The 24994-nt window shown below is 42.8% G+C and overlaps 2 protein-coding genes across 2 annotated transcripts in view; both read left to right on the plus strand.

Moving 5' to 3' along the window:
• The first annotated feature begins 279 nt into the window (after positions 1–279).
• On the plus strand, positions 280–13603 carry SLC25A30 (solute carrier family 25 member 30). The gene is made up of 10 exons (XM_064175119.1): positions 280–418; positions 3862–3940; positions 5291–5438; positions 6150–6244; positions 6551–6636; positions 8052–8147; positions 9354–9478; positions 9931–10069; positions 10672–10752; positions 11539–13603. The coding sequence occupies exons 2-10, from the start codon at positions 3877–3879 to the stop codon at positions 11578–11580; spliced, it is 876 nt and encodes a 291-aa protein (XP_064031189.1). The 5' UTR covers positions 280–418; positions 3862–3876; the 3' UTR covers positions 11581–13603.
• Positions 13604–15024: 1421 nt separating this feature from the next.
• COG3 (component of oligomeric golgi complex 3) overlaps positions 15025–24994 on the plus strand; it is a 34150-nt gene continuing 24180 nt past the window's right edge. The window contains exons 1-11 of the mRNA XM_064175134.1: positions 15025–15285; positions 18007–18153; positions 18691–18752; positions 20288–20453; positions 21822–21896; positions 22019–22111; positions 22456–22581; positions 23347–23427; positions 23638–23681; positions 23867–23993; positions 24450–24541. Of these exons, the coding sequence (XP_064031204.1) occupies positions 15124–15285; positions 18007–18153; positions 18691–18752; positions 20288–20453; positions 21822–21896; positions 22019–22111; positions 22456–22581; positions 23347–23427; positions 23638–23681; positions 23867–23993; positions 24450–24541 (1175 nt within the window). The 5' untranslated portion in view covers positions 15025–15123. The remainder of the gene's footprint in view (positions 15286–18006; positions 18154–18690; positions 18753–20287; positions 20454–21821; positions 21897–22018; positions 22112–22455; positions 22582–23346; positions 23428–23637; positions 23682–23866; positions 23994–24449; positions 24542–24994) is intronic.

The following is a 24994-nucleotide window of genomic DNA, read 5'->3' on the forward strand; positions in this document are numbered from 1 at the left end:
CTTGTGGCAGGACTGCTGGTGAAACATACCGCCCTGCCCAGCCAGAGGCAGAAGTCCTGCAAGGCCGGCGGTGGAGGAACGCTTCTGACCACAAAGACAGGGCGATCATTTTTTATCCTCGGTGCATCACAGGCCGGCTTGAAGCAAACCTCCCCTCCCAGCCGCGGACTCCTTTAACTCCACGCTCACATCAGCCCTCCCCGGCTGGCTCTCCCAGGCGAGCCTGCCCCCGCCCCCGCCCTCACCCTTCCTCCCTTCCTCCCTTCCTTCCCACCCGCCTCGCCTGCCCCCGCCCCGCCGTCCCCAGCTGCTGCCGCGGGGAGCTGGGCAGGCCTTTATAACCGCTTGGACGGCGCCGCTGCCGGGAGTGGGGCGCCGGTGTCGGCCAGCGTGGGAGGACGTAGGCGCCGTGGAGGTGGTGAGTGTCGGGGCGGGGAGGCTCTTCTTAGGTCGTGGGGTGGTAGTGGGGGGAGCCGCCGCTGCAAGTGTTTCTTTGTGCTGCTCTGGAGGACGCCGATGCTGCTGCCGCTGCCGCCCTTAGCAGGTGTAGCTGTGCTCTTGCTCCAGCTGCTTGCTTAGAGGGGGAGTGCTGTTGGGGCGAGGACTGCTGCGGGGAGCCCTTTTCGTTTCTCGGGGGAGGACTTTGACTGACACTCGTAGCGGTAAGCGAGCTGGATTTTTCTGGCAAGAACTCGCCGTGGTGGTTGTGAGCTTTAGTCCTGTGGCTTTTTTAATTCCTTCGGATGCTGCTTCGCTGTTTGAATGCAAAGTCTGAGCTGCGTCTGCAACGTAGCCCTTGCAGTTAGAAGGGGCTGATCCGGTAACTATCTGAGGCATGCGTGCAATGCAAGTAATAACTTTTTAGGAGTAGCAATCTATTTAGCATAAACCTTCAGTAACATTCAAGGGCCAAATCCATTTAAAATAGCTAACCCTATGTAAGCTGGAGTATACTGTGTGCTTTCTATACTAGTAACATCATTAACCAGCAAAGAATTTGATATGTGACTTCTAAACTTTGGGCTCTAACAGCAAAATAAGTATTTGTGTAAAGTGATACTTTCCTTTCTGGAGCTTAGGCTTTTATTTCAGTCGCTGTCAATTCAAAACAAGCAAACTTGCTTCTGATTTTCGCAGGGAGGGTGTGGATGAATTGCTGCATTCGTACAACCTGCAGATCTCTGGGGCAGTATAACCTTTGTCACCTTACTACTGGTCAGGGTATATCAGTAAGATTTCTTTCTAGTAAAACTGGAGACCTCAGTTTATTCTGTAATGAGAGCTGGACTCTAGTTTCAGGTACTCTACCAATTAAGTTACCAGTGGAACTGTTGTAAGGTGATTGTTTAGTATTATTGAAGGGGTATTGTAGCCAGGTGGAGGTTGCTCTCTTCTCCCAAGCAACCACCAGTAGAACAAAGAGACACAGTCTCAAGTTGTGCCGGGGAAAGTATAGGCTGGATGTAAGGAGGAAGTTGTTGGCAGAGAGAGTGATTGGCATTGGAAGGGGCTGCCCAGGGAGGTGGTGGAGTCACCATCCCTGGAGGTGTTCAAGAAAAGACTGGATGAGGCACTTAGTGCCATGGTCTGGTTGAGTGGCTAGGGCTGGATGCTAGGTTGGACTGGATGATCTTGGGGGTCTCTTCCAACCTGGTTGATTCTATGATTATCAGTGTAGGGAAGAATTTCTGAGCAGGAAGCAATACAAGACTCCAGGAAAGACCACTGCTGAGGTGAAAGGGCAGAGTTGCTTTCTGGAGTGCTTTCTGGATTTTTTGGGTTTCTTTTCCTGTTGGAGGTAAGCTCTGCTGCTTTAATTTCTTCTTGTAAGTGTGGAAAGCTAGGAGGGATGCAGGGTGAAGAGTGAAGGCTTAAATAGCAGAAAAAGAGACTAATGACTATTTCAGGGCTAGAAACCCTGTTAGTGCTAGGTAAGGCCTTTAGGATGTGTCAAAGGAACAGTGTGCTCTAAGATTTCTGCGTTGGGGTATTCTATACACAATCAAAGCTTGAGCTAGCATTAGCAAATGTGCACAAGTTGAAAATGTCATTTAGTTATGCTTGCATACTTCTGCGTTGTTTCATAGTCCCAGAGTTGCACAGGAAAACAAAGTGGCCTTCATTGCCTTACAGGGAAATGCAAAACCAAAGTACAAGTGCATTTTATCAGTGTAATGGTGTCTCTGATAGCTGAAAAGTTTTAGTGTGTTGAGGAGAAAAAAAGTTAACTACTTTCAATTTGGACAAGTTTCTCTGAAGTGGAGGTTATGCGTTATGACTCTTAGTGGAGAAACATGAATCGTAGAATCAACCAGGTTGGAAGAGACCTCCAAGATCATCCAGTCCAACCTAGCACCCAGCCCTAGCCACTCAACTAGACCATGGCACTAAGTGCCTCAGCCAGGCTTTTCTTGAACACCTCCAGGGATGGTGACTCCACCACCTCCCTGGGCAGCCCATTCCAATGCCAATCACTCTCTCTGACAACAACTTACTCCTAACATCCACCCTAGACCTCCCCCAGCACAACTTGAGACTGTGTCCCCTTGTTCTGTTGCTGGTTGCCTGGGAGAAGAGACCAACCCCACCTGGCTACAGCCTCCCTTCAGGTTGTGTCTCTTCTAAGATAACTGGATTGCTTCAGCAATTTGCAAAGTTTATACCAGGGTTAAATAGGATTTGTGGACCCCTTTTGTCACATTCACTCAATTGACTTAATTTGGAGCAGCCTTGTTTTACTGTAAAGGATCTGATCACACTATTTTTGTGTGTTGCTCACAAGAATGAATATTGCAAGCACAGGTAACAGCAACAGGCCTTAATGGAAGCAACATGTTTTGTGTGCCTCTTCAGTACAAGTGTACCAGCTCATGTTCATGCTGATTCCAGGAAACAAAAAGGACAGAAATTTGCAACCAACTGTCTTGAAGTTCCTTTTCACTGCACTCTATAGTCAAACATGCAGTTGGGATAAGAATCATTGCAGACTGCTTACTGCAGTACTCCCTAAGGTCGTGCCTGAGAGTGAAATTGTTTGTCCCTTTCACAGTGAGGATGGTGGTGGCCCAAATAGAGACACTAATTTGAACCCAGGTGTCTTTGTGCAGTATTACTGACTTCCTTTTGATTGTCAGAAGTATTAAATGTTCTTGCTCATTATGCTGGTTTGAGGCTAATTGAAATATTTTACTGAGAGAAATGAAATCCTTAGCTGTGAGAAGAAAGAAAGAAAGAAAGATGTAACCTGTATCACCCATTCTTCTGCTGGGAAATGCAACTAGTCAAAATATAGATAAGACACTTCTCACACACTGCTCAGCTCCCACTTCTGGCTGTGCCTTCTTTCTGGTGGTCTGGTCTCTGTGGCTGCCTTTGCCTTGAATCTAATCTGTTCTAACCCTTCTTCCTCTAACCTCCTTGTCACCTTTTTTTTGACATCTCACCTCAGATCTCCAGATTTATCATGTGAGATATATGTGGGTTGATCTGGTTATTTCTGAAGGGAGTGAAAGAGGGAAGGGGGGATTGGGTTGGGAGCCCTTCTGGGGGACTCTGTTTCTGGGGGGTATTGTGTTTCTGTATTACTTTTAACTTGTATATAACTGTGTATGTTTGTGTATATATGCTTTTATATTGTGCTAGGCTGCAAATACAGCTTCATTCTTTAACTTCCAGCTGTCTGAGTCTAGTCTGGGTGATTTTCTTAAGAGGGGAAAGGGCAGGCAACTCCTAAACATCACACCCATAGTTTGTTTGGAAGACCCATCTCAAATAGACAAGTCCTAACATTTTATTAAGTGCTACCTTATGTTTATATAGTATGTGCTTACAGAATCATCAAATGATTGCCTTATTTTACAGAAAGAAGAATCAATCATGTCAGCACTAAACTGGAAACCCTTTATTTATGGAGGTTTAGCATCAATCACTGCAGAATGTGGTAAGCTTTTGCTTCAAGTGTTTACATGATTTCCTTCACTCAGATAATCCCTTTAAAAACAAACTTGGTTCCATGGTATCAGTGACAACAGTGTATAGTTGCCTACAGCACAGGAGTTTAATGTTGACTGAGGAGTTTCTCAGAACTTTGTTGCAATGTCAGAATGCTGCTGTCCACAAACTCGTATCCCATGTGTCTTCTTTTATTTATACAAACTTTGCCTTTGGATTCAGTTATTTTGTTTGATCTGTCCCTAGACAGTGGTCCTGAGTAAAACATAACTTTTGTGAGAACAGATAAGTTAAGCTCTTGTAAATTTTTTGTCTTAGGTTTTCTGAGTACCTGTGTTGCAGTTGCAATTTTTGAGTGGCTGATCAGATTTGAGCACTTAAATTCAGTTAGTGTGCAATAAAGAATGATTATTCTGCCATGGTGAGATAGTGCATATGATTTTCTAGTGTCTGCTCTAAAGCTAAACTTAAAATACTAAATTCCTTTTGAAGTCTTGAATGCATGTACCTGAAAATAAGGGAAATGTTTTTTTTCATAGTGGCAAAATGTAGACTGGTGTGATGGATTTGCTAATAAAGCAGATGTAGTACAAACATAGAACTGTTTTGTTTTCCTTTTCTGCCTTCCCTTGTTCAAACCTGAGTTTTAAACATCTCTTATTTGGCTTGTCTGAGCATGGCAAATAGTATCAAAAGCTTTGTAAGGAAGACAAGCCATTTGCTTGTCTGGTAAATATCATTAAACCAGATGTAGTTAATTCTGACTCCTATTAGTATTGAAGAGACTACTGAAGGTTGAGATGGTCAGTTTGCTAAATATAAGATCTGGAGGAATATGCTTTACAAACTCTTCCATAAAGGGAGAATGGGCCTTATGAACTTGACATGGCATTAGGCTACAGGAAAGCATAACAGAAATGGGTACTGTTGATATTTTTATTGTTTAGACTAGAATCCCTATAGATTGTTCTATAGAATTCATTTTTTCCTTCAATGAAATGCCCTTGACTGATGTTGGTAGAATACACATAGCAGCTCTGTATTTCATTGTGATTGCAGAGACCTGCACAGTGTGGCTGTTTACAACTAGGTAATGCCATGTTGCCTGAAAACATAGGGAGTGAAAAATGTAAGCATAGAAAGGAGGCAGTGCCTCTGACAGGCATTTAGAAGAAACAAAGTGATTTGTCTAGAACAAAGTCTTGGTGAGAGACCATTTCTACTTTAACAGTATTTTAATACATTTAGTATATAATAAAGATTGCTGTTTCTTATATTGTGTTCTTTGTTGTCTCTTGTTAGGGAAGCATTTGATTGATTTTTCTCTTTTGTCTTTAAGGTACTTTCCCCATTGATCTGACCAAAACACGTCTGCAGGTTCAAGGTCAAGTTAATGATGCCAAATACAAAGAGATCCGCTACCGTGGAATGGTCCATGCACTGGTCAGAATATGCAGAGAAGAAGGCTTGAAAGCCTTATACTCTGGGTAAAACTAATTGACTTGCAGTAATGATTTATGAACAGTATCTTGACAAACCCATAGGGTATGAATTCTTGGGTTTCAGATTTACAGGGTTGGCCTCAGTTAATCTGGAAGTTGAAAGCCCAGGTTTAAGATTGCTTCAATCTTTGCAGCCCGCAATAGCATTTAATGTTTAGAAACCCCCAAAGCAACAACACACACACTCCCCACCTACCTTGAAAATAAAATAGCTATGTTAAGAGTTATTCTATACAATGTTGCTGTTCCATCTCTCAGAAGAGAAATTAACCTTTATGCATAAACAGGCATACTTTTCTTTTGAAACATGCAAGGTGGTTGGGAAAAGATGCAATCTGCAGATGTTTCTCAAATAAGTTGCCACTTATTTTATAGATCAGAAGCTACTCTAATAGTTATCCTGGCACAGTTCATGTTCTTGCAGGCTCTGTTTAGAAACAAACATGGGAAAAAAAGAAATAAAACAAAACCAAACAACCTCCACCACCAACACACCCCAAACAACAACGACAGAAATAAACTGGTGTGGGGTGTGTCGTTTTTAGTGTTTTGTCTGCAGTGGACTAAAATAGTTGATTTAAATGAGCAAACCTTTCATTGGTAGATATCTTGTGTGTGGTCTCTCCTGCTCTAGAGTATTTGCTAATCAGCCCTTTGATTTTTGAGCATAAATATTAGGACTGCCTCATTTTACAGGATTGCACCTGCAATGCTACGTCAAGCTTCCTATGGGACTATAAAAATAGGCACTTACCAGAGCTTAAAAAGAATGTTTGTTGAGCATCCAGAAGGTGAGTGTTTTTTTTCTTTCTTTCAATTTAATTGAGGACTGTTTTGTTTGAAGTTGCTTGTACCTTACTGCAGTGGTTTCGAGAAGTCTATTGAGGTGATGTCCCTTTTACTAGTTACAGCAAAGTGAGTCAGCAAGGAAAACTTATCAGAGTGATTTTTTTAAGGCTTCTGTAATGGGCTCTCTCTGCTTAAAAGAGGGGTAGCATCATCCTGCTGTTACACATTTTAAGCTTTGTAGATCTGCAGCTAAACTTTTATGGAATGGATGAAACTGATGATAAATGTTCTCTGTTTTTATGGAGTAGATGAAACTCTGATGATAAATGTTCTCTGTGGCATTCTTTCGGGAGTAATCTCTTCATCTATTGCCAACCCTACAGATGTCTTAAAGGTAATACATAGCTACATGTTACATAGCTAGTCCCTAGTTTTTGTCCTTGATTAAATGGAGAATCTCCTGAGGAATATAGGATCTGTTGGATTGTAATCTTATTTATTCTCATCTCAGTTTTAAACTCTAAACAGCTTTGTCATGGAACCTCCTTCTGGTCCATACTAATTATTTGGAAGCACCAGGAAACTGATGGCTGGGAGGGTAGTTGGATTCATAGAACTTTTTCTGGGGATGAGGGGAGAATAATTTGAGAATAATTTTCCTGTTATAGTGCTTGTGTGTAAGTCGTATGGTGTAGTTCATCCACTATAGGCTGGATGTTAGGAGGAAGTTGTTGCCAGAGAGAGTGAATTGCCATTGGAATGGGCTGCCCAGGGAGGTGGTGGAGTCACTGTCCCTGGAGGTGTTCAAGAGGAGACTGGATGGGGCACTTAGTGCCATGGTCTAGTTGATTGGATAGGGCTGGGGGATAGGTTGGACTGGATGATCTTGGAGGTCTCTTCCAACCTGGTTGATTCTATACTTTTTAATAACACTGTTATATTAGGATGCTTCTGGAGCTAAAAATAGGTGAAGATCAATTCAGAGGCAATGGTTTCAGTGCCACTTCTATATGGTGCTTTAATCCTATAAAGAAGCTTTGCAATCCAGTGTTTAATAGAAGTAGTGTTGCAGCATCAGTCTTTTAAAGTGAATTGGTGACATGATCACCTCTGAGAATCTATTAGCTTAATGATAGTCAGAGACCTCTTTTTGAGTTACTTAAGTGTTGATGGTATTTAAAGTACAAAACTGTAGCATGTGACTTACATGGCTGCCTTTTAACAAAAAAAAAATCAAGAGAACTTTCTGGTTTTCTAAAACTACTAAAACCTTAATCCTTCCCAGGGCCAGTGTGGTTTTGCAGAGGCATTTCAAGCGTGGCTTCTATTAGTTATACCCCAAAGTTACACCACTGAACTTGTATTTGATAGTTGCCATGGCAAGTTCCCAAGGACGTTCTAAGAAATCCACAGGGTCAAAGACCATGGTTCTCACTAGCTGAAACCTTAGTCTTTTTAATGCTTTATTTTAACATGTTCCTGTGAACACTGTAAAGGACATCCTGCAGAAGCCATCTGCCAGTCTAATCTAAATGGAGTGGTGTACAAGTACAGAAATAGAAATGACTTAATGCAGTTAATAACTGCACCACATACTTGTTCAAAATTAGCAGCTGCATTTGGATAGTTAAGGCACTTGAAAAGATTGCCTTGCAGTTATGACAACATCAGCTCTTAATTTGTATTCAAAGGCAAGTTGACTTTAACACATACTGTAACTTAAAATGTTAATAAAACTCTATTAGGCTGCTATTGGTTGTATGGTTTTGAAGTATTTACTGTCTAATTTTATCTTCAAATTAACTTCAGATCAGAATGCAAGCCCAAGGGAGTGTGATTCAAGGAGGAATGATGGGCAACTTCATACAGATCTACCAAAATGAAGGCACAAAAGGGTTATGGAAGGCAAGTTTTTTGGTGCTATATCCTACACTTGAAGTACACCTTCTGGCTGAGCTGCATTTCATTTCTATAGTAGTCTCAGACAATATGGAGAAGTCAGTAGCTAATATGTATATAGTTTGTCATGACTGCTTCACTGCTGGCATCTTGGTGCATTTTGACAGAGGGGTACTGCCAGACTTGTGTTCTAGGATTAGCCACTTACTGAAAGAGGGGAGACTAATGGAGGCTTAAATGAGGGTGGCTGGCTGTAGGACTAGTTCAACATCCCTTTGCAAGACACTTCTCAAACTATATGCTCTGCTCTTTTTGCATCAGGTACTAAAGACTATTTAGAAGCAAAGCTGCTAATGAACATCACCTGTAGCTCAGGAATTCTCCCACTCAATCTTGTAGGTTCCCTCTTAAGCCAGTTAGTCAGAGGCTGTAACAGCTGAAGACCAAGAATGAACATTTGTTCCGAAGCAGCTGCAAAGTAGATTTTCTTTTTTCCTACTGGTGTGCTTTTCTGTGCAAAATTTCTTGAATTCAGTTTTACTTTTCATCATTCTTACACAAAATTTCTTGAATTCACTTTTTCTTTTCATCATTCATATACAAAATTTCTTGAATTCAGTTTTTCTTTTCATCATTCTTACTCTGTCAGTTTTTCAGTTAGCCCCTCTATCACCTGGTTGTAGAAGTTTTAGCTGGCTGACATAAGAGATCAAATGTTAAGCAGAGATGGAGTAGCATAAACAAACTGAAAATTCTGTTTAGCATGGAAAAATAATTTACCTGTTAATTTGACTTTGTATTTTTGGAGCATTTATGACTTATACCTGAAGGAGCTTACAAGAAAGCTGAGAAGGGACTTCTTACAAGTGCATTCCATGAGGGGGAATGGCTTTAAGTTGGAAGAGGGCAGACTTAGGCTGCATAGTAGGAAAAATTCTTTACAGTGAGGGTAGTGGGACACTGGAACAGGTTGCTCAGGGAAGTCATAGATGCCTCCTCTCTGGAAGTGTTCAGGACCCTGAGGTCTAGTGCAAGGTGCCCATGACACTGGAGTTGGAACTAGATGATCTTTAAACCATTTGATGATAATTAGCCTGATTTGAATTCACAATGTTCTTACCACATTCATGATGTGTTGCTTTGTTATTAGAAAAGTTAGCCTTTCCTGAAAGAATTCTGAATTTCAGCTATATTGTTGTGTTTTTTTGTCAGGGAGTATCACTGACAGCACAGAGAGCTGCTATTGTTGTTGGAGTGGAACTGCCAGTGTATGACATTACTAAGAAGCACATAATTATGTCTGGATTTATGGGAGATACAGTATATACCCATTTTCTGTGAGTTTCTAAAACTGGTTGCATAACTCATCATTAGTAAGTTCTCATGGAGAATGAATCTTGAGTTTTGTCATCAATTTAGATGCAAATATGCTTCTGGTGTGTCTGTACTTTCTTGCACATCACAAATGATAGCACATAGTGTGGAAGCTAATGTTACTTAGGATTTGGGGATCTGAGTCACTCAGCTGTGCAAATTGAGGTTAGAGGAAAGTTTCAATTGAGTATTTGCTATTCTCAGGGGCACAAAAGTTTATTTCAAGTCTACAGGGCTCTATATCAAATCTTCAAACTGATGCTTTGTAATGAATCAAAAATAGCTTCACGTGTATTAGCTGATGTAGTTTTTGTAACTTGAAGAATTAAGCATTCATGACTACATGTTACTGGGGAAATTCTTCTGCCTCTTTAAATATGAAAGGTCAAGTTTCATTAAACATTTCTTTCTCTAGCTCAAGTTTTACTTGTGGGTTGGCTGGAGCCCTTGCATCCAACCCAATTGATGTTGTGAGAACACGCATGATGAATCAGAGAAGCCAGCAACACGGAGGACACTCACACTACAAGGGTACCTTGGACTGCATGTTACAAGTAAGCAGTTCATGTGTCAGTAGAAGTCAAGCAGTGATTTTTGGTGCAGAACTTGAAGGGTTTTTTTAAGGTTCTTTAGAGATGAATTCTGTATTCTGGCTTGTTTTCTTCAATATCTAAATTGGATATGAGGTGGGAGCATGGCATTTTACACAAAGAATAGCAGACAGGAAGCTTTTAGTGTCCAAACTGACTCAACAATCCAGTCTAAAAGTCCAGGTTACAAACTGCAGAGCTAATATATGAAGTCAAAGCAAACTGAAAAATTTCAAGGTGGTGCCTAACATGAGCTGCAGGTTTGCACAGAATTCTCTGCAAGTTTTTCTTTGGAGGGGAAATAAGTCAATGAATGCAACTCGGACAAATCTGAGTTGGGTATGCATCTTTACTTGCTAGGTAATGCTGCAGGCATTACTAATCTTGATTTTTATCTAGTGAAATATTTCCTTGTTCCATCATGTACTACATTTAAATCAAGGTCACAGCACTAAGCAATCCTTTTCAGTGGTATAGAAGGTTATCTGAGATGCTATTTAGATTTCTCACTGAAAGAGTTGTGTGTTCTTGCTATGTGGTTTTTTTTGTGGTGTTTTCTTTTCCAGACATGGAAGAATGAAGGCTTCTTTGCTCTTTATAAAGGATTTTGGCCAAACTGGTTAAGGCTTGGTCCTTGGAATATCATTGTATCCTTTTCAAAGGTGTGCAGAACTACTAAGCTAGCTATAGAACAGCAAACTGACAGTTTTATGGGATGCTCAGTCTGGGAAGTGTCATGTCAGCACAAGCATTCCCCTTTTTATGAATGGAAAATCACATAGTTGACAATTTTCTTACCCAGCTGCTGCTAGTTGAATTGAATCTGTGGTGCTCTCAGTGAATAGGAAAATGTAATCCTGAGAAACACTTTTCCTCCAATTTCATACTTGTCCATTTCCTTAGGTTGGAGTCTAGGTTGAGATAAAATCAGAGGAATTAAGAATAGGAATTAAGTCTAAAACTGGGGAAAATGTTGGCAGTAAGCAATGAAATAGTTTTGTATTTATCTTGGGGTCATACAACTTGGTGTTTGTTCTAAGAGCCATGTGACTGGAACCCTGTGGAGTGGCTTGGTAGTAATGTGTGTTTTATTTTTACCACAAGCAAACCTACTTCAGTGTATCAAAGCTATGTGAGTAAAGTCTGAGGGCTTTTGTAGTGTGCTCTTGCCTCTGCAGTCATGTATTTAAGATTCTGAGGAGCAGGGATAGGAAAGCAGCTTGCTTCAACAGCCTTCATGGGAGTGAAGGTATGGGAGTGCCCTGAAATAAGTTTTATTCTTCTGCATAACAAAAATGGTCAACCAGTACTGTTACAAGGAGAGCACCAAAAGAAGATCCAAGTTTCATGCTAATGGTGCTATTCTTTAGTAGTGAAGTGACCATTTTCTGCCACATGAACAGCAAACAGTTTTCCTTAATCAACCATTCCAGTTCTTTCTGACATATGAACAGCTGAAGAAATTGGACTTGTGACAGGCTGAACTCCATGTTGAATTATATTAATGTACTGTTTGAGTTTAGAGCAGCTTCTAAGTTATCCTGAATATCTGCTCTGAGATACTGGACAAAGAGGTCATTACAAGGCTGTTGCAAAGGAGAACAACTTGGAAGTGACTTCAAGGCTAACTGGCTCCTGTGGCAATGGCTTGCTCATGTGATTTGGTGAATGATATGCACTATTTTCTAGACTGAACCAAACATGGTGGCATACCTTCTGTCTGCTTTTGAAGTGCTATTGAATGTGAAGATGTGTAATGCAGTGTTGTTGTTGAGACTCAGATGCACAGTGTTTATAGGTGTAAGAACCAACATTCTTTCTCTAAAGGAAGATAGGTAGTACCAAGAAGCTGGGCTTCTCTTTTCAGAAGCGTGTACAACTTGGCTGTAATAGCCTATAGTCTCTAATTAGCTGGAAGTTAGCATGAGACATCTTTGCAGGTTTTCAATTCAGCAAAATCTGATTTGGGTTTTAGAGCTTTCCTGTGTTCCTAAGCCCTCAGATGTCTGCATGAATAACTTGCTGGGAGTTATCCAGCTTCATTTGAAAGTGTTTGCTACAGCTGTCAGTTTTGCACATCTTCAGGAAAGGTGGGGTTGTCCCCTCCCACACACCCCGACTTGTCATTCAGCATAAGTGACTCTTCAACATACCCATACATACATATTCATGTGCACAAACAAGCCCATGCTCATCTGCCTGTCTTGCAGAGAAGCTTTACATTCTTCCATTGTTGGGGAGAGCTACTTGTAATGGCTACTAGCTGTTATTTACAAAATGCAAAGTTTTAGACTGAGTAGTTCAAGCTGTGTCATAGGTGCCTATGTGAAAAGAACCAAACCCTTCCAAAGGTAAGTCTACTGTAAGACTGCTTTTCTTGTTTTAAAAGATACACTCAAACCAAAAATGACTGAGCACTTGCATACAGCAAACAGGCCCAGGTTGTGGTTACACACAAACATAACTACAAACTCACAAACATCACCTTTTTTGGCTTAAATGTACATCAAAACCTCAAGGCCACTAAACAATTATGCTGAAGTTCTTAAAAATGCTCCTGTTGAATTCCAGGAAAGGACCCTTGAGAGATGCAGTTCATCAGGTTATTCTTCCCCTGTACTCAGCACTGCTCAGGTCACACCTTGAGTGCTGTGTCTAGTTCTGGGCCCCTCAATTCAAGAGAGATGTTGAAGTGCTGGAAGGTGTCCAGAGAAGGGCAACAAAGCTGGTGAGGGGCCTGGAACACAAACCCTATGAGGAGAGGCTGAGGGAGCTGGGGATGTGCAGCCTGGAGAAGAGGAGGCTCAGGGGGGACCTCATTGCTGTCTACAACTACCTGAAGGGAGGTTGTAGCCAGATGGAGTTGGTCTCTTCTCCCAGGCAATCAGCAACAGAACAAGGGGACACGGTCTCAAGTTGTGGCAGGGGAGGTCTAGGCTGGATGTTAGGAGGAAGTTGTTGTCAGAGAGAGTGATTGGCATTGGAATGGGCTGCCCAGGGAGATGGTGGAGGCATCATCCCTTGGGGACTTCAAGAAAAGACTGGCCGAGGCACTCAGTGCCATGGTCTGGTTGAGTGTCTAGGGCTGGGTGCTAGGTTGTACTGGATGATCTTGGAGGTCTCTTCCAACCTGGTTGATCCTATGATACAGTGCTCACAGAGGGTGGCAAAGCAGGATATATAGCTTTGCATTCTTTGTGGCTTTGTGTTAATCCCCCTAAACACTTTTTTTGGTGGTCATTCATTCCACTTAAAATCTAGTTGCAGTTTCAAAATCAACCAAAATCACTAATTCTGAATTCACAAATGGATTGTTAAATGCACAAGGCACTTTCTTTCCTAAGGAACAATGTTTTTCTATATAGAGCTATGCTAACATGCAGTGTTTTTCCTTCCAGCTGTTTCTATGGTTTGATAGGAGTCTTTGTAAATATTTTTTACACTATGTAAGCCAAGTGTATGCTTGAAACATGTAAGCTTAGTAAAAGTTTTAAAACACTTATGCCTCTGACCTGCTTTTTGTTTCAAGGTTTCAGATGGGAGGGGTGGGTGGGCATTCAGATACTTCAAGGTGATCCACAAAGGAAAGCTGGCATTGAACTGTATTATGTTACTGGTTCTTTAGCCAAGGTGGGCTAAAGTTGCTGTCGTTGTTACTGGCTGAATAACATGCATTAAGCACGTTTTCATGATCTTTGGCATAGCTTAAAACTGAGGCCATTTCCCACTATTATGAAACCTGGTCTGGAATGGATTGATCAGTTTTGTGTAGCAGTGAAATGTTGATGGCATTCGTGTGGATTTCTGGAGTTCGTATGTGGTAGCACAATTCAGACAGATGCAGCTCTGAGGGGGTTGAAGAATCTGCCAGTTTGGAGGAGGAGGAATGTGCTGTACCAGAGGGACTCATGGGCAAGATGGACTGTGAAATCAACTGCAAACTACAAAGGACATCCAGACAGTGAAGCGCAAGCTTGGGATCTGGGCTGCAGTGAATACTTCAAGCTATTTTCAAGCTCCTTAATTCAGATATGTCTTACAAAAAAGATTATACAGTGATCTAAATGATAAGGCTTAAGTAATTGATAAGGCTTAAGTGAAACAAAGGTAATAGAGTATTAGAAATCAAGAATGATATTCTGCATTAGGTTCTGATCTGCGGTGGAAAAAGCAGCTCTGCTTAGGGGGTGATGTTACAGAAGAGGGGAAATCGGCTCAGGTACTGATGTAACATGGTGTGTGCTCTTGAAAGGGAAGGCTGTCTCTCTTTGCTTGCCTCTCGTCAGTTACCGGTGCTGTGCTGGTCTTTGGAGGAGAGCCCTCGGGCTGGCGGAGTGAGACTGATGGCTTCCGGGCTGAGTTCAGGGCTGAGCAAGTGGCATCGCTCAGAAAGGGATATGAAGGCAGACAGCAACCCTTCCCCTGCCGGGCAGTGCTGTCATAGCAGAGTTAATGCAGACCAGCGAGCACCAGGTGCCACAGGGCTGTAGCGGTTATCTACATCAGAACCACTCCTGCAAAAGCAAAACGTGTTTATAAGCACAGGTATTTTGATGTAGCTCCCGCAAGCGTGGCCGGGGCAGAGCGATGTTAGAAGTGTGGCTGGCCGCGGCGGGAGGGGGTCCTGGAGTGAGGTGCCCTTATCAGGGATGTCCTCTCTCCTCCCCTCCGGGGACGTGCACCCCAGGGAAGGAAAGGACGAGTCAGCTGCCGGTCCCCGTCTTCCTCCGAGCTGCTCGGCGGCGCCCCTGACGCGCCGCGGGACCCGTCGTTGCCGTAGGCGCCTTCGCTCCTCCTCACCGGCAGAGGGCGCCATGCCTGGCGGTCGCCGCTCGCCCTCCCTCCCTCCCTCCCCGTTCCGGCGCCATGTGACGCAGCTCTCGCTGATGACGCCGCTGCCAGGCGCCGCGGGGCCGGGCGCGCCGTGCCTGCCGCGGAAGCGCCGCCGCTTTCCGGAGCGCTCCGCTGCGCGCTGCTCTGCGGCCCGGCTCGGCTGCTGCGCTCCCGCTGCCGCCAGCATGGTGGAGCCGCCGCCAGCGGAGGCAGCGGGCAGAGAGGTGCGGGACCGCCTGAGCCTGTGGGACCGCCGCCCGCAGCCCTCCGCGCCGCTCAGCGACCGCCAGACGGACTCGGTACTGGAACTGAAGGCGGCAGCTGAGAATCTACCGGTGCCGCCCGAGGTGAGGCGGCAGGGACGGCCGGGGCGGTGGGAGGAAGAGAGAGAGAGGGCGGGCGGGAGTCGCCGGGCTGCCACGTCGCCAGGCGGCCGGCTTTGGTGGCCCTGCCCGGCCGCCTAAGGCCTGTGGGGCCGCCACTTTCTCCCGAGTTCGTAGGGGGTTCAGGCCGGCGGGACCCTAAGCCCTCCCCGTACGCCCGGAGCCTTTAGCCTAGCCCGCCGCCCCTGTCTGCGGGCCCCCGGCCGGGCTGGCTCTTCCTTCGTCTTTGCCGAAGCGCCTCATGCCGCCGCGCTGCCCACCCGCCCTGCCTCGCAGAGCGTTCGTAGGCAGCTTTCCTCTTGAAGCGCATGGGAGTTTCTCGGCCTGCCCTTCCTGCCTCCCTAGGTCATCAGCCTGTCCTCTTGAAATTAAGTGCTTTAGTCGTGGAGTTACATAGTTTTGGTCCTATGAATAAGAATCATAGAATCAAGCAGGTTGGAAGAGACAACCAAGATCATCCAGTCCAGCCTAGCACCCAGCCCTAGCCACTCAATTACACCATGGCACTAAATGCCTCATCCAGGCTTTGCTTGAACACCTCCAGGGGTGGTGCCTCCACCACCTCCCTGGGCAGCCCATTCCAATGCCAATCACTCTCTCTGCCAACAACTTCCTCCTAACATCCAGCCTAGGCTTCCCCCAGCACAACTTGAGACTGTGTCCCCTTGCTCTGTTGGTGCTTGCCTGGCAAAAGAGCCCAGCCCCACCTGGCTACAGCCTCCCTTCAGGTAGTTGTAGACAGCAATGAGCTCAGCCCTGAGCCTCCTCTTCTGCAGGCTGCACACCCCCAGCTCCCTCAGCCTCTCCTCATAGGAATCTGAGCAACACCTAGCTTCTGGCAGCAGTGCTTTCGCCTGGTGCAATTTACAGGTGGTTCGGTGAGCCGTGTAAAGCCAGAAGTAGTTAAAAGGTTGATCGTGTAGTCTTCCACGTGGTTATAAAACCCTGACAAGGCAGTAGGACTGCTCCCTTGTCTACGAAAGGAAAGGAAATGAAATGTTTGCTTTCCTTAACTGCACTTTTCGTGAGGGGTTTTGTATCGGAACAGGATAGTAGCACAAGATACAGTGCTACAGAATCAATAAAGTGTTCTCTCAGCAAGCGTCTGAAGGGTCAAAGTAACGCAGGGGAGAGGGCAAACCAAGTCCTTCCTGTAATGCACCTGTTTCACTTCATGCTTCCTCATTTCTTTCTGGTGTAAGCTGGATGTAAATGTGCTAAAGTAAATACTGGCAGGCATCCAGAATGACTGTAGAAGGATGTGCGGCTGTTAGAGGATGTTTTAAGGGATCTAAACCAGCTTTGCAACAAAGCAGGTACTGTGTTTGCTAGTCAGGGCAATGGAGGTGCCAAAGCATTGAGTACTTCAGCTGGTTTTGGCTCCTGCTGAAGTGGATTGGGACAGTGGTGTCTGGGTTGTTCTGAATAAAGCAGGCTCTGATGGACTCTTCAGGAGAGAAACTCTGACTCTCCAGATAGGATTCAGCCTCTTTTAGGGGGCAGGAGAAAGGATGGGTAAGAGTTGAACAAGATAGGTCATTCTCTCTGTTCTCAAATCCTGTTTCTTCTTTCTTTGGGGGACTGATATTATCAGGCAGTTAATACTTTGCTGAGAGTAATTGTCTAACAAGACACAAATATTGAAGTCATGTTTTCAGTTTTTGTGTTACTAATGTTTTTCATGCATCAAATGAATTAAAAAGGTTATTACATTAAGTGTGTAGAATGTCTTTAGAAGTTTAATTTCTTCCATATAAACTAATTGTCTCCAAATCATACTGAAGCACCATTCTTCTGGAGTTACTTTTTTAAATCTATTTTCCTGCTTTAAAAAAATCATTGTGCTTGATAAAGAGCAGCTCTGCTGAATCTATGATTGAATCAAGCTCTCTTGAATCATAGAATCAAGCAGGTTGGAAGAGACAACCAAGATCATCCAGTCCAGCCTAGCACCCAGCCCCAGCCAGTCAATTACACCATGGCACCAAGTCCCTCATTCAGGCTTTGCTTGAACACCTCCAGGGATGGTGCCTCCACCACCTCCCTGGGCAGCCCATTCCAATGCCAATCACTCTCTCTGACAACAACTTCCTCCTAACATCCAGCCTAGACTTCCCCCAGCACAACTTGAGACTCTGTCCCCTTGTTCTATTGCTGGTTGTCTGGGAAAAGAGACCAACTCCCACCTGGCTACAGCCTCCCTTCAGGTAGTTGTAGACAGCAATGAGGTCCCCCCAAGCCTCCTCTTCTCTAGGCTAAACACTCCCAGCTCCCTAGAGAAGTACCTGTACATTCAGTTTCTGTTCTCACACACATGTACTTCCATAGCATGCTGTCTGTTTTTAACCACAACAAAAAATATTAGCTATTTCTGAATATATGAATATGGTAGTTGTTGGTGTGTTGTTCTATGGGTAAAATGTCAATTGCATTTGTTTCTTCAAAAGTAGAATCATAGAATCATAGAATCAACCAGGTTGGAAGAGACCTCCCAGATCATCCACTCCAACCTAGCACCCAGCCCTAGCCACTCAACTAGACCATGGCACCGAGTGCCTCATCCAGGCTTTTCTTGAACACCTCAAGGGATGGTGCTTGTGCCTTGGTTTGTGCTGTTGTAACTAAGCTAAATAGCCTACTTCTTAGAAAATTCCCTGACTATATTTTATGGGTTTTTGTGATCAGCTTCCAATTGAAGATTTGTGCAGCCTAACTTCTCAGTCCCTGACTGTTACGCTGACAGCTGCAGTGCCAGAATCCACAGAGGACATTCTCCTGAAAGGATTTTCCATACTGGGGATGGAAGATGAAAGAATTGAAACAGCACAGCAGGCAAGTGAGGCAGAGTAACCTCTGAGTTGTAAAAGTCTTCTCCAGAGAATTCCATGAGTTCTTGTTTCTCTTGCCTAGCTTTTGGTGGGTTTCTTAATTTTCTTTTTAGTGTTTTTCAAGATGCATGAAGAAATTTAGGGGAAAAGATTGTTGAAGCCTTTGCTCTTAAGTGACAGATAACTTTTCCCATTTTCAGTCTTACATAAGAGAGCAAGGCACCTTCACTGAAGTGGTGTTGCTCATCATATGCAAAAGCTTTGTGCCATGTCCCCCCTCTTTTCCGATGTGACATCCTCGTTTCTGTGTAAATAAAAGCAGATGAAGTTCAATCTTTACCATGTTTATTTAGTGGAGTAATAGATTGCAGTTGGGAGGGACTGACAATGAGGAGCCTACAATTTGTTTCCTTGATGAATAGTTAAGTTCTGAAACAGCTCTGTTTTCAACAAGAGCTTGTCTTTATTTCATAGAGCTAATTATTCTTTTAATTGGTTGTATGTGATGTCTGTATTGTTCACACTGTAAAATCTCTTCTAGTTCTTCTCCTGGTTTGCTCAGGTACAAACACAGATGGATCAAGATGAAGGTGCCAAGTATAGGTATGTGTTCTTTCTCCATTTCTTTCACTGTAAGCAGTTTAACCCTTACAGGGCTTCATCTTGTCCACAGAATGTTCAGATACTGCTGAGGGGAAGCAAGGGGAATGTGTTGAAACAGTCAAAACAGTTAAAAGGGACACAGATTTCTTTCTGAACTGCTCTATACATTAAGACAGACTTAAGTTAGTTTTTGCTTATAGACAGGGCTATAGACAAAGACCATCTACCTAGCAGCTTTTATATGTCTTTTCAGCTGCCACTGCTTTTGAAACGGCATCCTCGGAGGGTGGGGCCATAAGCAGATGTAGCTGGAGCTTATTTCTGCTCTTGCTATTAGGTTCACCAGTGGCCATGGCCATGATTTTGTATCTGCATACCCTGCATTCCATGGCACTTTGCTCAGCTTTGGTTTTGAGGCTCCTGTATTTTTGTCTAACTGACTATTCCCATCAGACTCACAAGAACCTCTTCCCATTGACTTCCATAGTTACTCCTGAAGAGTGCCTCAAGGTACAGCTGAATGACTTAGCCTGATTTGCTGCTGGCTTTTGTGGGAACTGGTTCGTGTTTTGGGACTTTATAAACTTGCCCTTGGCCAGATGACAGATGCTGCTGTCATCTCTTTTTCTTTGCTTCTATTCAGTGTGTGTCTTGCTCTGACATTTGAGGAGGTGATGTTTCTTGAAAGTGGAGGTTTAGGCTTGCACTAAGATCTTGATTAGATCATCAACTACCTGAGAAGAGTAGCACACAGTTGACGTCATCATAACAGCACACAGATAACTGCAGTGGACGCAGAATTGTTAGTGGAATGCCCAATATGCAGTTGTTAGCAGGAAGAAAATAGGTATGTTCTGTGCTTATTGTACACTAAAGAATTGCACAAGACTACAGAGAACTGTGATTTTTACTTGCTGCTTTGTGTGTGGTGAAGTAGAACTTAGTAGTTTTAGCTGATGTCCAAGAGCAGTTGACTTCAAATGATGTTTGTAGTCAAGCTGAATGCTTGAAATATATGAGTGATAATTTAGGGTTTCTGTCTGTACTGATCCTTAGACAGACTTGGATCTGTTTCATTTCAGGATCTTGTGATCCTTACAATAAATTTTGAGTCTCTGAGTAATGTCAACTGCTTTAGCATAGTAGAAGTACTTTCTAAATGGAAAGTGGAAATTGTGTGGAAGAGGGGACCCCGGATAAACACCTGTTAGAAGCAAAGCAAGTAGAGTTTGGCTGTGTGTAGCAGCCAGTCTGTGCTGTCCATTTAGACAATATCCAAGTGCTTTAGGCTTGCTGTGGTGTATGCTGCTACTTTTTGGGTAGGAGAATCATGGAAATGGAGTTACTGCAGTGTAGCCCTATAGCTCTGTTATTCCTGTGGGTCACAAGAGACCTGCTTATTGTGCACTCTTGCTTGCTGCAAGTGGTCTTTTATTCCTCGAGAGTAAAAGGTAGTGGCAGTGTCCCTGCAGACAGCTGGGTTTGCAAATACAGAAAGCAAAATGTTCTGTTCTCTGTTGATTCTCTTTTTCTAGACAGATGAGGGATTACTTGTCTGGCTTTCAGGAGCAGTGTGATGCTATCTTGGATGATGTGAATAGTGCTCTTCAGCACCTGGAGTCACTGCAAAAACAGTATCTTTTTGTGTCCACGAAGACAGGAACGCTGCATGAGGCCTGTGAACAGCTTCTGAAAGAGCAGGTAATCTTTGAAAGGATTACTGGAGACTTCTGTGATACCACAAGTGAAAGTTTGATTTGCTTGAACTGGAGAGCTTGTGAGCTGTGGTGGCAACCCCTCCATTTGCTTTTGACCTTGTTTCTGGTGTGATTCACTTAGGACTAGGCTCTGTGAAGTAAAATGTGTTCAGTATTGATACACACTTTAATCGAGAGAGATTGCTGGCTAAGGGGGACCTTTTTTTAAGTGATGCCTGAAAGATACAGACTTTATTGAGATCAGTAATTTAGATCAGCTACAAAAGTATTTTAAGATAGTTACTGTCATAGTTTGAGGGGTTCCAGGTTATCCCAGATTTCCTGAAAAAACTACAGAGGCCAAGATCCATCCCAGGGGGACAAAGTGGTTGCCCTCGGATATCATAATTTTGTTACTCAATCCTATAATCTTGTGAACAGTTGATAAGTGAGCAGACAAAGTCAGTTCATTCTCTTTTTGCCCTTTTCCTTTCAGCTCTCTGGAGGGATCCTTATCTGGCTAACTGTGTAGGAGTACCCTGTAGGCTGCAGCCTTCAAGGCTGCTGCTGCTGCAGCAGTGAATTTCCAGTTGCGCAATTCAGCTGCTTGGGCCTGAATGGGAAACAGTGTTGGGGCAGAAAATGAGCACTGGGGTTTTGATGGATTTAGCTTGGTTGGGGAGGGAAGGTTTTTGGGGAATTCTCATGTATCCTGTGTCTGTGTTAGGTGTTAAGGATTCGTGTGTGCCATATTTTTCCCTGCACACCTTTACATACAACTTTTTTCTGTATTCTTCTCCAATTCAACAAGAACATTATTGTTTTACTGCCCTCTTTCCTTAAAAAGAGTGAAGTAGAATAATCTCAGTCTGTTGCACTCAAACAAAAAACTCCAACAAAGCAGAAAGATTTTTATTAGTTTTTTAAGTGGTGAGCTTATTTAGATACTTTCTTTCTCCTCATGAGCTGCTCCCACAGTAATATGATGAACACATCTTTTTAGTGTGACTGGATAAGGGAGAACTTATAAAGGCTCCAGTCCAGATGTACATGATTTCTACAGCTCTGTGTAATACTGATGACAGCTATCCTGCTTGTATGCAGGCTGAAACACTGACAAACCTGTAGGATATATATGTTTTTAAGTACACTCATGTCTTTTCTCTGGTAAGAGAGAGCCAGAGAGCGCTATGGTGTTATGCATCTTTCATTGTACTTGATTGTGAATTGTCTAGGGCTGGTTAACCCTGGTGTGTGCTGAAAGAGAACACGAATAATTTGAGGTGTGTGTGCATTTATATATAACAAAAACATATTTAAAGTACTTGCTAGGTGGCTGATTTTTTTTTTTCTTCATTGTCTTTTAAAATAGTCAGAACTTGTTGACCTGGCTGAAAACATCCAGCAGAAACTTTCTTATTTTAATGAGCTGGAAAACATCAACACAGTAAGTGTTTTTTTCTAAGGCTGTTAGCAGAGAAATGAAAGTCTAGCAGTGTTTTGAACCTTGTCACCAACACTGAGTTACTTAGGCTCCTTATAATGATGCTTTTGTCTTGTTTTCCAAAGAAACTGAATTCCCCTACGCTGTCAGTGAACAGTGAAGGATTCATTCCCATGCTGGCTAAGCTTGATGATTGTATCGCATATATTTCATCACATGTAAGTAATTCCTCATTGATTTCAGTCAAATCTTAATACAAGGATCTAGGTTTGAAACTACTCATTTTGTGGTTTGTTTTGGTTGGGTTTTTTTTTCCCCCTTTAAATATTCTCTTTGCCAAATACAGTAAGAAAGCAAAGATGACAGTTTATAAACTGAAGGATTTTTTTTTTACTGAAATAGTTCTGTTTAATTTATATAAAATACTGGCTTTAGTTTCTACAAATTAGCATTTCTAGCTAGTAAAAGTATTGTAAGTTTTGATAAACTTTTGACTCCTCTATCATTTGCATTTAAAATGTTGGTGTGTTTGGTTTGTTTTTTTTTCCCAAATTTCTTTCAGCCAAACTTTAAAGACTACACTGTATATTTGATGAAGTTTAAACAATGCCTTTCCAAAGCTATGCACCTTATCAAGACATACACTGTGAATACACTACAGAACCTCACAAACCAGTTAATGAAAAGGGTAAGGTGAATCAGTAAATGGAAACTTGAGATCTACTGAAACATCTGTTGTAACACTGTGCGGTTTTCTTCTCTTTTTTTGGGGGGGTGGGAGGTGTCAGCAACCTTGTATGAAGAAGAGGAGGCTCGGGGGGACCTCATTGCTGCCTACAACTACCTGAAGGGAGGCTGTAGCCAGGTGGGGGTTGGTCTCTTCTGCCAGGCAAGCAGCAGCAGAACAAGGGGACACAGTCTCAAGTTGTGCCAAGGGAGGTCTAGGCTGGATTCTAGGAGGAAGTTCTTCCCAGAGTGAGAGATTTGCCATTGGAATGGGCTGCCTAGGGAGGTGGTGGAGTTGCTGTCCCTGGAGGTATTCAAGAAAGGACTGGCTGAGGCACTTCATGCCATAGTCTAGTTTTTGGATCACTAGGTCTCTTCAGATTCAGCTGAAACTTGACCAATCTACACAAACACTGTAGTACAGAACTGACCAACATTCATAGAATCAAGCAGGTTGGAAGAGACCTCCAAGATATCCAGTCCAACCTAGCACCCAGCTCTATCCAGTCAACTAGACCATGTCTCATCCAGGCTTTTCTTGAACATGGATGGATTTTGTCCATCTGGCTTTGTCTGAGTTCTGAAAGAAACATGCCTTTTAAGTGGCAGAGAGCTGTTCCAATGGCATTATAAGAGTGAAGAATAAATTAGAGCCTAATTATCTCAGCCACTAAATACTAGAAGCCAAATATATCCTTTTTAACCAATTATTCATCTCTGCTTTCAGGATCCTTCAGCTGTGCCAAATACTGACAATGCCTTCACGCTGTTTTATGTCAAGTTCAGAGCAGCTGCTCCCAAAGTCAGAGTAAGTATGCTGGTAACTAACTATAAAACCCTATATTCATGGCTTCTTTTTTGAACTCATTAGTAATGTGAATGCAAGGCCTGCATATTGTGCAAGTGTGAATGTCCAAAAATTGCATAGTATATTGATGGAAAAATACTGCAAATTACTTTCCACTTGTTAGGAAAAAAATCCTTTACTGATAATACTTTTTTTCTTTTCATTGAGTAGGCTCTTATTGAACAAGTAGAGCAAAGATCTGAAAAAATGCCAGAGTAAGTATGCCTATGTGGTGTATTTTTCAGCAGTTTTAAGTTTTGAACATCTTCACTTTTGTCTAAGTACTGTGTAGCAAATTATAAAAGTTGAAATTAGGTAGACCCTCAAGAGAGCATTGGAATGAATTTTGTTTACCAGAAAATGAGCTTCAGGATGCAGTTACTCTTATTTTCTTGGCTAGGTATCAACAAGTTCTCAATGAAATCCATCAATGTTACCTTGACCAGAGGGAGCTTTTGCTTGGTCCGAGTATTGCTAGCACTGTTACAGAATTAACCAGCCAGAACAACAGAGATCATTGTGCTCTGGTAGGTAAAGTGATCATGTGTTGTGGGGTTTCTGTTAGGTTTTAATCCTCCTTCCCCCAAGTAAAATGCACTTACTTAATTCACATTCAAAATTGTCACTTTTGTTGTTAGTATTTTCAAGTAGTGCAGGCTTTGTGTAAGATTGTTCTGTAAAATCTCTGCTCCAAACCACACAAAGGGGTATTTGCAAAATGTGGTTGCTTAAATTTCATCAGACCCAAACAGGTAGAGAAGCTGCACCGTGGGCTTTTATTTAGCTGGTGACATCTTTTCAGTCCTTTGTTGTATTGCTGATATCAATAATTCCAAATTTCACAGAGTTTCAGTTTAATCAGAGCTGCAGAGATCATAATAACTCAATTTATAATAGAATGGTGTAAAAATATCTGTAGCATCTTCTGTGGTACTGATGTAAGGAGAAGAATCTAATAAGTATTTGTATTTCTGTGAATGCAGGTACGAAGTGGTTGTGCCTTTATGGTCCATGTGTGCCAGGATGAACACCAGCTTTACAATGAGTTCTTCACCAAACCAACACCAAAACTGGAGTAGGTGGTACATGCTGGTTTTGTTTTATTGCATGTTGTATTTACTGTGCTGTGATATAGCAGATGGGGTTGTATTGAAGTGGTTTGGTGAGAATTGACAAGAAAAAAACCCCACAGCTCTAGTAGTTTATGCATCAGGATCTGATGTTCTTTTTTTCTCAAGCAAAAGTAAATGATCTGAGTAATGTAAATGCACTGTAAGTGGTCTGAAAGAGCTGAAGACACAGTTGATTTAAAAATACCTGTAGAAGCTTTCAGTGCCACAGCTCTCAGCTGGTCTTGTACTGCCTCTGTGCCAACAGCTTGCAGTCAGGTGCAGATGTGCTTTTCAATTACCTCAGTGTAAAATCAAGCCAATAAACTCCAGACGTTTTTCATCAAGGATTTAGAGGTTGTGAGCCGCCCTTACTCTCAAGGAATATTTGCATGTGCCTGTATGTGGGCTGAATGGAA

Source organism: Pogoniulus pusillus, chromosome 3, assembly GCF_015220805.1.
Source record: "Pogoniulus pusillus isolate bPogPus1 chromosome 3, bPogPus1.pri, whole genome shotgun sequence".
In the NCBI taxonomy this organism is placed as follows: domain Eukaryota; kingdom Metazoa; phylum Chordata; class Aves; order Piciformes; family Lybiidae; genus Pogoniulus; species Pogoniulus pusillus.